The sequence below is a fragment of the Quercus lobata genome, chromosome 2, assembly GCF_001633185.2.
Source record: "Quercus lobata isolate SW786 chromosome 2, ValleyOak3.0 Primary Assembly, whole genome shotgun sequence".
Lineage (NCBI taxonomy): Eukaryota > Viridiplantae > Streptophyta > Magnoliopsida > Fagales > Fagaceae > Quercus > Quercus lobata.
The window spans coordinates 38,392,931-38,405,215 of NC_044905.1; the positions used below are offsets into that span (position 1 = coordinate 38,392,931).

Consider the following 12,285-nt stretch of genomic DNA (forward strand, 5'->3'; position numbering starts at 1 on the left):
GAATAGGTATAAAATTCTTCCTTGGGCTTGTCCAAGGAGGTAACGTTTATATATATATATATATATATATATATATATTTTTTTTGGTTTAAGTCTTGGTATTAGTTGATACTCTCTTCTCTCTAATTCAAGTTATATCTTTCAACCCCTTTCCTAGAAGGGTTTCTTTCCTTTATATAGTCCCTTCTAATGCATCTGAACCCTCCACCTGTACGTCTCTAGGTAGCAATTGGGATGCTTGTCCCATTAGGACCCTACTGGAGGTGGTAGAGAGTGTTATAAGTTGTGGAACTACTGTTCAGGTGTTTTTTCCTCATTAATGTGACCAACTAAGTTAGTACAGTGCATTGAATGTGGAGATGATGGCTACCTTCCCCTAATATTTCCTCTCTTCTTTACTTGCATGTCTCTGATGTCTTCCACGGTGCCCTGCCTTTTGGTGCGAGTGGCCAATTGAGGTATTCTCAAGGTACATTCATTCCTTGGGCTCCTCGGATGATGGGTCTGTCTATTTTCCATCCTTGGACCTTTGTCCACATGTCAAGTCTGGATTAGTGTGGTCTCTATGTCTTTCCTCCTTGGAATTTAGTCCACGTGTCAAGTCAGAATTGGTGTACGAATGGGCCTTTGCCCATCTGATAAGAATGCAAAATGTCATATTTTTCTCCCTTAATGTTTAGTCTTTTATATTTATTTGGTGCCTAAATATACTCATTATTCTTATATTTTGATTTAGGATGCAATTGGAGGCATTAAGTGCAAAACGTAGCTAATTGGGCGATTCTGGACAGCTTTGACATCGCTTCGAAATCTGGGCATAACTCTCTCATCCAAGCTCCCATTGAGATGATTCAAGATGCTATGGAACGCCAAGACAAATCTCTACAACTTTCATGTTTTGAGTTTTGAGAGATACGGGCTGTATCAAGGTCGAAATCGGGCTTGAAGTTGCTGCACCTGCACTGCTGACATTCTGGAATGTTCCTTTGCCTGAAATTCTAATACGCGTATCTGATGTGGTTTATTTTTGGAAGCCTCCAGATCTGGTGCACGAAATTTTCAGCTGAAAAACACCACTTTCCTAGTTGTATTAGGACTTTGTTTTTATTTTTAATATTTTTCCTTAATTAATTAGATTTGGATATTATTATTAAGAATATTTTTAGGAGATTTTGTAGGTTTGGGAAAGGAGGAATTAACGTGTAAAAGGAGGAGGAGAAATCAGGATTACAGACACGTCTCTCTCTCCCCTCTTCTCTGGTTTTTTCCTTTGAGTTTTCATCATGGCCTTGTGTGGCTAAACTTTTATACTTGGTCGAAGGAAACTGAAGCCTCGAAATCAATAAAACTGTGAGATCTAATTTGTTTTTATTGTTCAATTTATGCTTTGAATAACGGATATTCTTCTGTGCTTATTTTCATGATTGTCTCGTTTAATTACTAGGAGGCCTACTAGTTTATTATTCGTTGCAATCTATTGCTAGGTTAGATATCAAATCCGTAATTGTTTGATCTCTCTAACTTGTGAAGCAACCAAGATTTAATGATTTGTTGCGACAGAAATTATTAGATCTAAGGAAGAATGCTCAACTAAATTAAATACAACCACTTGTGTTTGTGTTGTTTAGATTCATCAATCTCTCTATTTCTTAAGGCTGCTACTAGATTAAACATTTAGCGCTTGTCTTGGGTTGTTTAGTAGTTAGGGTTTATTAGATCGCTTGTTTTCTAATTAACTACGACTAAGGAGAGATAAGAAAATAGTTCCAACGGTGAATATTCAAAGTGTGAATTGATATATACTTGCATCAATGATCAGTTGTAAAATTCCGATGGTGGATGTTGACTTAGACCAAGGTTTGTTCTCTTGATTGATTTTGATATTTTAATTTGAATTGTTCCTTAATTGTTTTTCTTAAAATTGTTTTCATTATAGTAAACCCCCCCCCCCCTCTCCTTGTTCACGTAGCATAAAACTAGACTAGATACTCTTCATGGGAACGATCTTTACTCGCACTACTACATATATTTTTAGGAGTATAGGTTGTATTTTTGGTTGCCTGCGACAGCACACCACCATCCTCGAACTGGGTCCATAGGCTCTATGAAGTAATTTCCTATTACTTCATGTTTGTCATTATAATAGATTGTAAAATAATTGTTCAGAGATTATTACAATAATATATCTTCATTGCAATTTCACTGCAAGATTTTTATTGTAATAAATTGCACAAATAATTGAAATTATCAATTTATTACTACAATTTTCCATTTTAAATTATTGGAAAAAAAATTTTAATACTATAAGGTATTGAGACCTCTACTTGTCTCCCTTTTAGAGATGTTAGTTGTGCTTCTGTTTATTCACGTGGCTTCAACATTGTAGTTGTTTGCCAATTAATTTAATTGTTGATTTGATTGTATTTAGAGCATGATACAAAGATTGTTCTTCCAGTTCCATCGTTATTATGAATGTGTTTTAATAGGGCCTTCAGTAGAGCATCTTCATCCTTTTTCCATCATAGATACAAAATTTGTTTGAACAATGCATTCGGTTGATGAGTAAACTAATGATATTTCTTTCTCTTATCCAACCACCAGCCCCATTTTGGTATTATGTTTTCAGTTTTCTCTAACTTTTAGTTATAGGTTTATTACAAGAAACTTAATTTTCTTATAATCCCTCAATCTTAGTACATTTTAAAATTATTAAGAGGGCTTGAATTATAATTGGGAAAGAAGCACCAAGCACCTTGATTTAGACCAGCCTAAAGAAATTTTTTCTTGGGGGTTGTCATCGTAATGTAAATTTATTATGTGCTTTGGTGCAAGAAATATAGCAAGCTGGTAATAGATTACCTTCCAAGCATCATCTTGAGTTTAGTTTTGTAAGGTGTTCCCTATATAAATGATGTTATTTTCGTCAATAGAGAAATCTATTTCCCACAATGGGAGGAAGGAGAAAGCGTTCTATAATGTTTTTCTTTTCAACATCTGGAATGTGTTTCTTGTCAATGTTATTGTTGGTACCATTATAAGCCAAATGAAATGAATGTTAAAACTAGCATGAAAGACATAGCCATTGAGCTTGTCCAAGTAGTTCCAAACAAGTTTATTCTTTGATTCTAATATAAGTTTGTTATTAGGTGCAATGCACAGTGTCATAAGGTCAATTTTTCTCTCCAATTTTCTGCTTGTGATGGCCTTAAATCCCTAACTTAGTCTCAGCCAACACCACACACACACATGACTGAAACACTTAGAAAAAATTATTAGGGACATGTTGACACCCAACCTTGATCGAAACGGGATGGCAGAAAACCGCCACTGTCATGCCTGGGCCTTCATTCGACCACCTGTGGTGGTGACGCTCCTGCGCATGTAGGGATTCGTTGAGGCCCCTCTCGATGGTAATTGCATGTTTGCACATGTGTAGTGTGTGGCGTGGTTTGCATGGGGCTTCGGGTGCTCTCTCTCTCAGTGAAGGAAGGTAGGTTTACCTTTGGCATTATGGTAGGATTATGGGCCAAATTTTAAGAGATTACCAAAGGTAAGTAGAGTCACCACCAATCATTGGGTTTTTGTAAGGTGTAATTGGTCACCTGTTTCTAGTTGATTTTATTACCAATCCTAGGTTAAGAAAAAAGACATTATTCCTAATCTAATATGGATGTCAAAAAATCTTGATTCTTAGGTCTGGAAGTTTGGTTACGTGTGGGGAAGGTGTTAGGCACCCCACAACGCCTGTCCAAGGACAGTCTTTTGTTTTGATAAAACCTTAATTTTCAGAGATTGGCAGTAAAACATGGTTTTGGCATTGGCTTTTGGGGCTTAACATGCATGGGGGTTTTGAGGTTTGGCTTTTGAATGGATGTGGTCTCAATGTATGCTTTCCTAAGACATTCAGCAAAGTACCAGATTTCCACGACAAAAATCCGACGACATGTCACCTTACTTTCACAACGGAAATTAGGCATCGCTTTGCCTTAGGTGACATGGATTGTAACAATCACACCAAAAGGGGCAAGCAGGTATATATATATACATACATCATGCACAATGCAAGCACACAGAGTAGGAAAGTAAATGCCTACATCCCTAGAGCATGGCCCAAAATATAGGTACAAGAAAGTAAACAGGGGTCGCCATGCTCTAGAGATGAGGATGAATGGTACACGACATAATATACGTAATACAACCCATCTAAGAAAGAAAGGGAGGAGGAAGGAAGGGGTTTTAAAGAGTACAAAACCAAAAGAGAAAGGCTAAACCCCTAAACCTACTGAACATTGCCATTCGACATATATTGACAAGCTCACATCCACGCCCTTTTTGCTTGCGCCTGGGGAACTGAGCCCCAGCTCCATACATCCTCGCTCCATGTGTGTACATGCAAAGGCAAAGACAAGAAACTAGCACGCAAGCAATGAAAGGAAAAAATACAAAGAGCACATGATAGAGGCATGAAGCAAATAAACATGGTAGATATGGCAAACATAGAAAAAAATATGTGAGCAAACAAGCAATAAGGCAAACAAGCAAGATAGCAAGCAAACAGGTAAAAAGGCAAACAAGCGAGCAAGCAAACAAAGGGCGGTGTCCACGGGGGACAAATGTAGGTTTGGATCAGATGTCCATAGCTTCATTGTGTTGAAGTATGGATAACACACTAGCAAGAATGACTTATGCATGGACATGTAAGCAAGCGTGTAAAGATACATAGGAAGCCAACAGTTGGCACAAACGAGCATGGCAAGCATATCATCGCACGGAGCAAAAAAGGGGAAAGGTATGCACAAAGCGACCGGCATCATGGCAATTACATCCAAACAGAGCCTCATGGGTGACAGACGTAACCACACAACCACAAACCCGCTAAAGGCGTCAAGCGTGGCAAAGCCTAGAACAAGAGAGGCTATCACAAGCATAAAGCATAGAAGAAAGCAAGTATAGACATGAAAATAAGGATCATCCAAATGCTTTTATGTGGGCCAAGGTGTATGGACAATGACAAAGACTATAGGGTCTTGATTAGGTCCGAACCGATAGGCCAAAACACAAGAAAGAAAGACAAAGCGACAAAAGGGCCACAATAGCTCATGGCATGACAAATAGAGCCAGGGTCTAGGCACACAAACATGGCATGGAGTGCACAAGCACATGGAAGATAGCATAAAGCATGTAGAGAACATAGATCCAAGCACATAGGCATTTGAAAACATAGATTTGGATATTTAGGCATAGAAAGATACATGTAAACATGTAGAAACTTAGCACATAGACATGGAAGAACATGGATCCAAGCAAGGCATAGCCAACAACATCATACAAGCATGTGAGCACGTAACCCTAACATTAACCTAGAAGAAAAGAGGCACAAAACATAGGAAAACATGGCATAAAGCCTAAAGCATGTAGATCTAAACATATAAGCATGTAAGGATGTAAATCTAAGCATAAAACATGGCATAAGGCATAACAGCAAAGAGATTTAAGCTAGAAACACAAATAAAGCAAGAAATATGCTAAAGAAAGTAATAAATTATGTTATTCAAGCAAAAAGAAAGGATAAAAAGCTAGAAAAAGATTTAGAAGGTTAGGGGTGTGGATGGTAGCTAGAAAAAGCTACATCCACACCCATAAATCCCAAATCCAAAGTGTAGAACCAAGGAAAATAAGATTGGGTATAAGAATAATACCTTGCGTTTTTGGTGAAGAAAGAAGAATCAAGAAACTTTGATGTGTTTTTTGGGTGTTTTTTGTGTGTTTGTTGTGTTTGGAAGAGGGGGAAAATGTGTAGAAAATCCAGGCAGAGAGCAAAACTTAGCAAAATAATGGTCTCTTCTTGGTCTAAAGGGTGACTGGGGCTTTTTATAGCCCTAGCATAAATTTCAAGGCAGCGGCCCTTGTAAGGCAGCCCTTTCAAACAGTCTCTGATCGAGTTGATCTTAACACCCTTGGAAATATCTTGACTTCTTGTTTCTGAAAAGGTATGGAACTTGAAAATTCAATGGTTGGATCAAAAGTTATGGCTCCTGGAAGTTAGTGGTGCATCGATCGGTGCGTTATCCCGATTTTCATGACATCTCAACCGTTCTAACTTCGATTTCAACCCGTTCTGACAATCAGATCAAAATTAGGGTTTTTGGGCCCACTTGGGATTGACTTCTAGTCAAACTTGGTCAAAGTTGTTAAAAATCCCCGAGAAGCTCGGGTTTGATGTAAAACTATGGAAAATGTTGTTTTGTGAGGGTTTTGACCTCATTTGAACTTTGGTTAAACCTAGGGTTGACCAGGGGCATTTTGGTCATTTTAGCTGAAAGAGGCACTTCGGTGCTCCGATACCCAAACGAGTTGTGCCAAGTCATTCTGGATGTTCTTGTGGCCCCATGTGGAGAAAATAATATTTTTGGATTTTTCGGGGTTCAGCACGCAAATCGAGGGTGGACAAAATATAGTATTAACAGTACACACTCACACAGTACGCACACTATGTTTACAGGGAACCACCCTCAACCTTTATTACTCAATCTCAAGTACAAAGGAAACCTTTACAAGTTACAAAGCTTGGATAAATACTAGAATTCTCTCTAAGACAAAATACACAATTTGCTGTTGACACTCCCAACAACATAAGGGTCAAATATACAGAAATAACTGCCATGACAGTTACTACTAAGTAACTGTCTGAACTTTGGACAATTTGTCACTTGGGTTTGACTTAAGACACCATCAACTACTGTTGTATTAGCTTATTCTCCACGTTTCTAGCCCTTACACAGCAAGCCAAAACATTAGGAACACCAAGAATTGCTTGTAACTGCTATTGCACATCAGCACATGTCATAGCCCATGTATCAACATATCATGGGGCTTCTGTCCATCACCTAACAGCCTACACAACATGTCCATCCACGTTTTGGGAGGCTTGGCCTATGCCTAAGCCACCCCCCATTAGCCACACAGCCTATATAGCCTGCTCATATGCAACACACACACAAGGTAACTGCCCATCAACCCACTAACATCTATCCATTCACTAAAAAAACCCACCAACCCATGCCTTGCACACAGCATCTGATTGCACATCATCATGGCAGCCCAACCTTGCCTTGCACACAAGCCACCAAGCCTATACACAAGCAACCAGCCATCAAGCCACCAATGCCATGCACCACCTACTGCCACCCATCATGAAACCAACTCTGCCCACCATGGCCCTCCCATGTCATGGCCTTGGGGCACCATGTGGAGCAAGGTGCCTCCATATGCTACCTCCATCCATAGGTCATTAATCCAACTCAAGTTGGGGAACTGGGCATACTCCCCCTTAAAGAACACTTAAGAGCATTTAGAATCTGGCTTGAGGAGACATTGGTGTGTAGAGGAGACAAAGCCATATGACTGGCCCAATGTTGCTCAAGCACCATCCTTCCTCATGTCATCATCATCAACAAATAAAACTCCTAAAACATGGAGAGGCAAGTGAGGGAAGGTCCTTAGATCAAGGTAGGGATAGGGCATGGTGGGTGCCAGGATAAGGAAATCACCTATGGGACAAGGAGACAAGATTTCTTTTCAAACTAATTTGAAGAGAAACCTTTCAAACTCCTTTTATATCTTTTTATTAAATGTGAATTTTGGAAATATAATTATTTGATTGTATGTTCTTTATGTTCTTAACATGCATGTCAAATTTTGTTCAAATCAGATATTATTTACTATTTTGATCAATAAACTTATTTTTTATGCATAATTTTTTACTACAAAAACTTGAAATTTAAACATGTCATTAATGACATAGCTATTGATATTTGATCTTCCTAAACTTTTGCAAGTACAAAGAATATAATAAGAACATGTAATCCAATGATTAGATTTTCAAAATTCACGTCCAATAAAAAGATATAGGAGGAGTTCGAATGATTTTTCTCCAAACTAGTTTGGAGAGTAACATTTTCAAGGGTAAGGGTGGGACACCCATGAATTAGGCATATCTTGCCCCATTGCCACCTTATGTACTTGCTATTTCTTAGTCAAAGTTGATTTTGCAATTTGCAACTCTCATATATCAATTTTTTCTTAATGAAAAGTTTCAAGAAACTAAAACCCTCAAGTCATTAAACTAGACATACACCACATAATATGTACTGCAATAAACCTATTTACCTCCTTTTTTTTTTTTTTCTTTTTTTGGTTGTGAACTTAGGCTATGTTTGGTTTGCTAGTTTCCATCATCCAAATCTCAGTTTTTATAACTCAATTCTCAAATTTCGTAGCCCCACCACAATTTAGTTTGTTTGGGTTAGTTTTCATAACTCAATACTTAAAAAAGTGAGTTTGGGTTCTATAAATTGAGAACAAGTTTTTTTATATTTTCAAGTGATGAGTTATGAGTTATAATAGAATTTTTGTAAATTTATGCAAACGCATGAGACCCATCTCAGTGTCAAGTCAACATCAAGTCAGACACCCAACACCCTCTTTCTTCTTCTTCTTCTTTTTTCCTCTCTTTCTTTCTTCAGTTTATACTCTTATTCTCTTTCTTCTTTTCTCTTTTCTTTCTATTCTCTTTATTTCTTTTTCAGTTTATATGCTTCTTCTCTTTCTTCTTTTCTCTCTCTCTCTGTCTTTCTTCTACACGCTAGATCTTCTCTCAACTTCTTCTTCATTTTTCTTTCTTTCTTCTTCACACTCGCTTCTCTCTCTCTCAACACTCTGTGGTTCTCTCTTGCAATCTCGCAACATAAAAAGAAAGATTGGACTTCGATGATGATGGCAAAGGCCCAATAAGTAGATTAGATCTCCAATTTTGGTTGTGATTTACGTTTAAATTGAGTTGAGATGTGCTTTCTAGGCTTGGAATTTGTTGTTTACAGTTTATGGGTTTTATGAGGTAATTTGTTGTGGTGTTGAAGGAGTTGGTGGTGTGAGTCAATCTTCTATGGTGGATGGGTTTGATTTGTTGTGATTTGTGCGGTTGTGGATGAAAAACAACGACGATGGGCTAGTTTTTACGGTTGCAATTGGCGGGTTTTTTAGGGTTGCAATTGGTAGGTTTGTGGGTTGTCAATTGTGGTAGGAGGCGGGGTGGCTAGGTTTTTTTAGCTGAGTGTTGGGTTTGGCTTCTTTGGTTCCTTAGAGGGTTGTCTCGACCGGGGAGAGGGAATGCTCACACGGGTAATGAAGGAGGACCGTTCTGACCCAATCAAACATGTGGGAGTCAGTTAAAACCAATTTTTTAGCTTAACAAATTGGGAGTGAGTTAAGATAAAAACAGAGAATAGGATATGAAATATTGGTTAAAGTTTTGAGTGATACTGAAACCAAACATAGTAATTACTTAATTTGTATCCTAATTTGGAGCGTTTTTTGTATGATATCTTATTATTTTAAACCAATATAACCATGCTATTAATTTGTAACCGCCCCCGCCATCACCAAAGGTGGCTTTCTTTCTCTCCACTAACCCAACTTTCTCCCACTGATCCAAACAAAGCTTCCATGCTCCACCACTCACCACCACTATTAACAACGATTTCTCTTCACTAAAATCCCTAGATCGGTGACCCAAAATCACGCCCACACCCACCAACACAACAAACCCAAACCCACCAACATAGAAAACTCAAACCCAAAATCACTAGATCGACAACCTAAAATCATGAAAATGAGGAGAGAGAGAGAGAGAGAGAGAGAGAGAGAATAAATGAGAGGAAATAATATTAAAATGAAATAGGGTATATAATAGGGAATTTGATATGGGTGTTTTGAAAAAAAAATGTAGTTAACTAAAATAGGAAAAATACGTTCTTATATTAATACTAACATAAGGTGAAAAAATTGGAAAGTCGCTACCAATTCTCTTGCATGCTTCTCCTCATTGTTTATTACTATTATTATTTATCCTTTTTTTATTTTTTTATTATGTTGAATTTTTAGAAAGTCCTTCAAAAGACATAAACAGATTACAACAAAGAATTCCATATATTACTAACTTTGATCATAACAAACAAGTGTAACAAAGAAGGATATATTTTCAGCAAGGATTTTTTTTGAGCATTTCCCTTTCTCAAAAGACCAATTACAACGCCCTCTAAGCGAAAAGGATAATGTGATGACCTTAAACAAGCCATGAATTCTTACAACATTTCAAGGACTTGGCTTATGCAATGTCCATCACTAACAGCCCTGCTTTAAGAATAACACTAAACATTCCTACTCAACAAGATATTTACATTCCTGTCATGAAGTCATCCCACAAAGAAGTTTAACAATAACAACATTGCTGCAATGCAAGTTCAGACAGGAATTTGATCTAACAATTCAACAATCTTAGCCATAGCTGGCCTTTCTTTTCGTATCTCACTAGTACACATACCTGCAATTTCAAAATACTCTTTCACATGGGCTTCTATTAGGCCATCCTCCCTCGACATACTAGCATCCACCATTTCCATATGCTGATTTTGGGCCAGCATTTTCCTTGCCCATTGGACTAATCCAACCTCTTTCCCATCCAAAAGGGTAGGCAAATTGGGTCGTTTCCCAGTAGCAATTTCAAACATTAAGATCCCAAAACTGTAAACATCAGCCTCGAGAGTAGCTGCAGTGAGGCCTTCTTTGTACTCAGGGGGCATGTACCCCATTGTGCCTGCAAATTGAGTGGACACATGTGAATTCGAGGTGTCGATCCTCCTTGCGAGACCAAAATCAGCAATATGGGCCTCAAAATCAGAGTCTATAAGCACATTGCTGGCCTTAATATCTCGATGAACAATGGGTTTTTCCAAATTATGCAAAAAAGAGAGTCCTTTAGCCACACCCTTGACAATCTTAACTCGAGTCCCCCAAGATAAAGTGGGCACATCCTGTTCTTGCTGTAACCACTGATCCAAACTACCTTTCTGAACAAACTCGTATATGAGAAGCCTATCATTGCCGGACACGCACCAGCCGAGAATTTTGACGATGTTTGGGTGTCGAAGCTTACCTAAAGTCTCCATCTCAGCTCGAAACTCACGAAAACCTTGAAAAGCATCTGGGTCGAGTTTTTTTATGGCGACGGTGACGCCGCTGGAGAGCTGTGCCTTGTAGACGAGGCCGAAGCTGCCGTCACCGATGATCAAGTCTGTGGAGAAATCTTTGGTGGCCTTCCTCAGCTCCTGCATGGAGATTCGGAGGTTAGGGTCGAAGGAAGCGCTCTCATCGGCTGTGACCGAGGATAGCTCGGTCATGTTATTGACAGGGTTATGAACTCGTCCAGGGCGCTGGGCGGATGTTGTGGGTGTGGGTTTCTTGGGTTTTCGACATAGAATCACCAAGACAGCGAAGATCAGGGTCACGACGAAGAAGCTTGCGGCGGCTGCAATGAGTGCTTGGTAAGCGTGATCCATGAAAAAACAAGAAGAGAGGAGCTAGGATTCAACACACAAGAAAGATGAAGTACTAATTTGTTGTTGATTGGTTAGACTGTGCACAAAATTTAGATCTAAAACGTGTTGTGCTAAAAAGTCATAAGAAGCCAACTGGGTGGGGGTGGAAAAGTGTGTGTGGTTTCAAGGAAGATGGGTCTGTGTTTCTGTGGTCTTTGTTTGGTTCAACAAACAATTAAAAGTCTTCTTCAAACCCTTGTAGTAGTTGTTGTTGTTGTTTTTGTGGCGAAGAAGAGTCAACTACTGGACCAGTGATTGTTTCTGTGCGGACTTCGCTGGAAGTCTGTTTAATCATGCACCGTTGATTTTGGTTATGACTATCTGATTAGATTTAGTCATTTCTTGTTGCAATTTGGCAAAGGGGAGTCTATCAAGGGTTCAACTACTTACCAGCATCATATATAAATCTGACGTACTAATCCATTACCTGCTTTTTTATATACAAAATTCTAATATATATATATAGAGAGAGAGAGAGAGAGAGAGAGAGAGAGAGAGAGAGAGAGAGAGAGAGAGAGAGAGAGAGAGAGAGAGAGAGAGAGAGAGAGAGAGAGAGAGAGAGAGAGAGAGAGAGAGATTCTGGCATTTTACCCCTAATTTTGAAAAAAAATTAGCAACATGCCCCTGTTTGCAAACTATATAGGAGCGTGCCTCTGTTTCGATACTCGATTATCCTAAAATCGAGTTCAATTAAATACTCGATTAGTAGAAAATCGAGTTATGCCCGATCAAACTTAAAAAAAAAATTAAAAAAAAAAATTCCATGGAACTCGAGTTTCAGGAAATCGAGTTCCATGTAAAAAAAATTTTTATAAGTGTGATTGCTCTATATTCAGGGAGCCCTATAGTG

At 38.5% G+C, this 12,285-nt stretch overlaps 1 protein-coding gene across 1 annotated transcript; it reads right to left on the reverse strand.

Moving 5' to 3' along the window:
- Window positions 1–9,973: 9,973 nt before the first annotated feature.
- On the reverse strand, window positions 9,974–11,629 carry LOC115975528 (putative serine/threonine-protein kinase). The gene has a single exon (XM_031096332.1). It carries the CDS (start codon window positions 11,394–11,396, stop codon window positions 10,302–10,304), a length of 1,095 nt encoding a protein of 364 aa, XP_030952192.1. The 5' UTR covers window positions 11,397–11,629; the 3' UTR covers window positions 9,974–10,301.
- Window positions 11,630–12,285: the final 656 nt, after the last annotated feature.

Coding starts and splice junctions, on each gene's coding strand:
- LOC115975528 (XM_031096332.1), bottom strand. CDS start 11,396: ATGGATCACGCTTACCAAGCACTCATTGCAGCCGCCGCAAGCTTCTTC.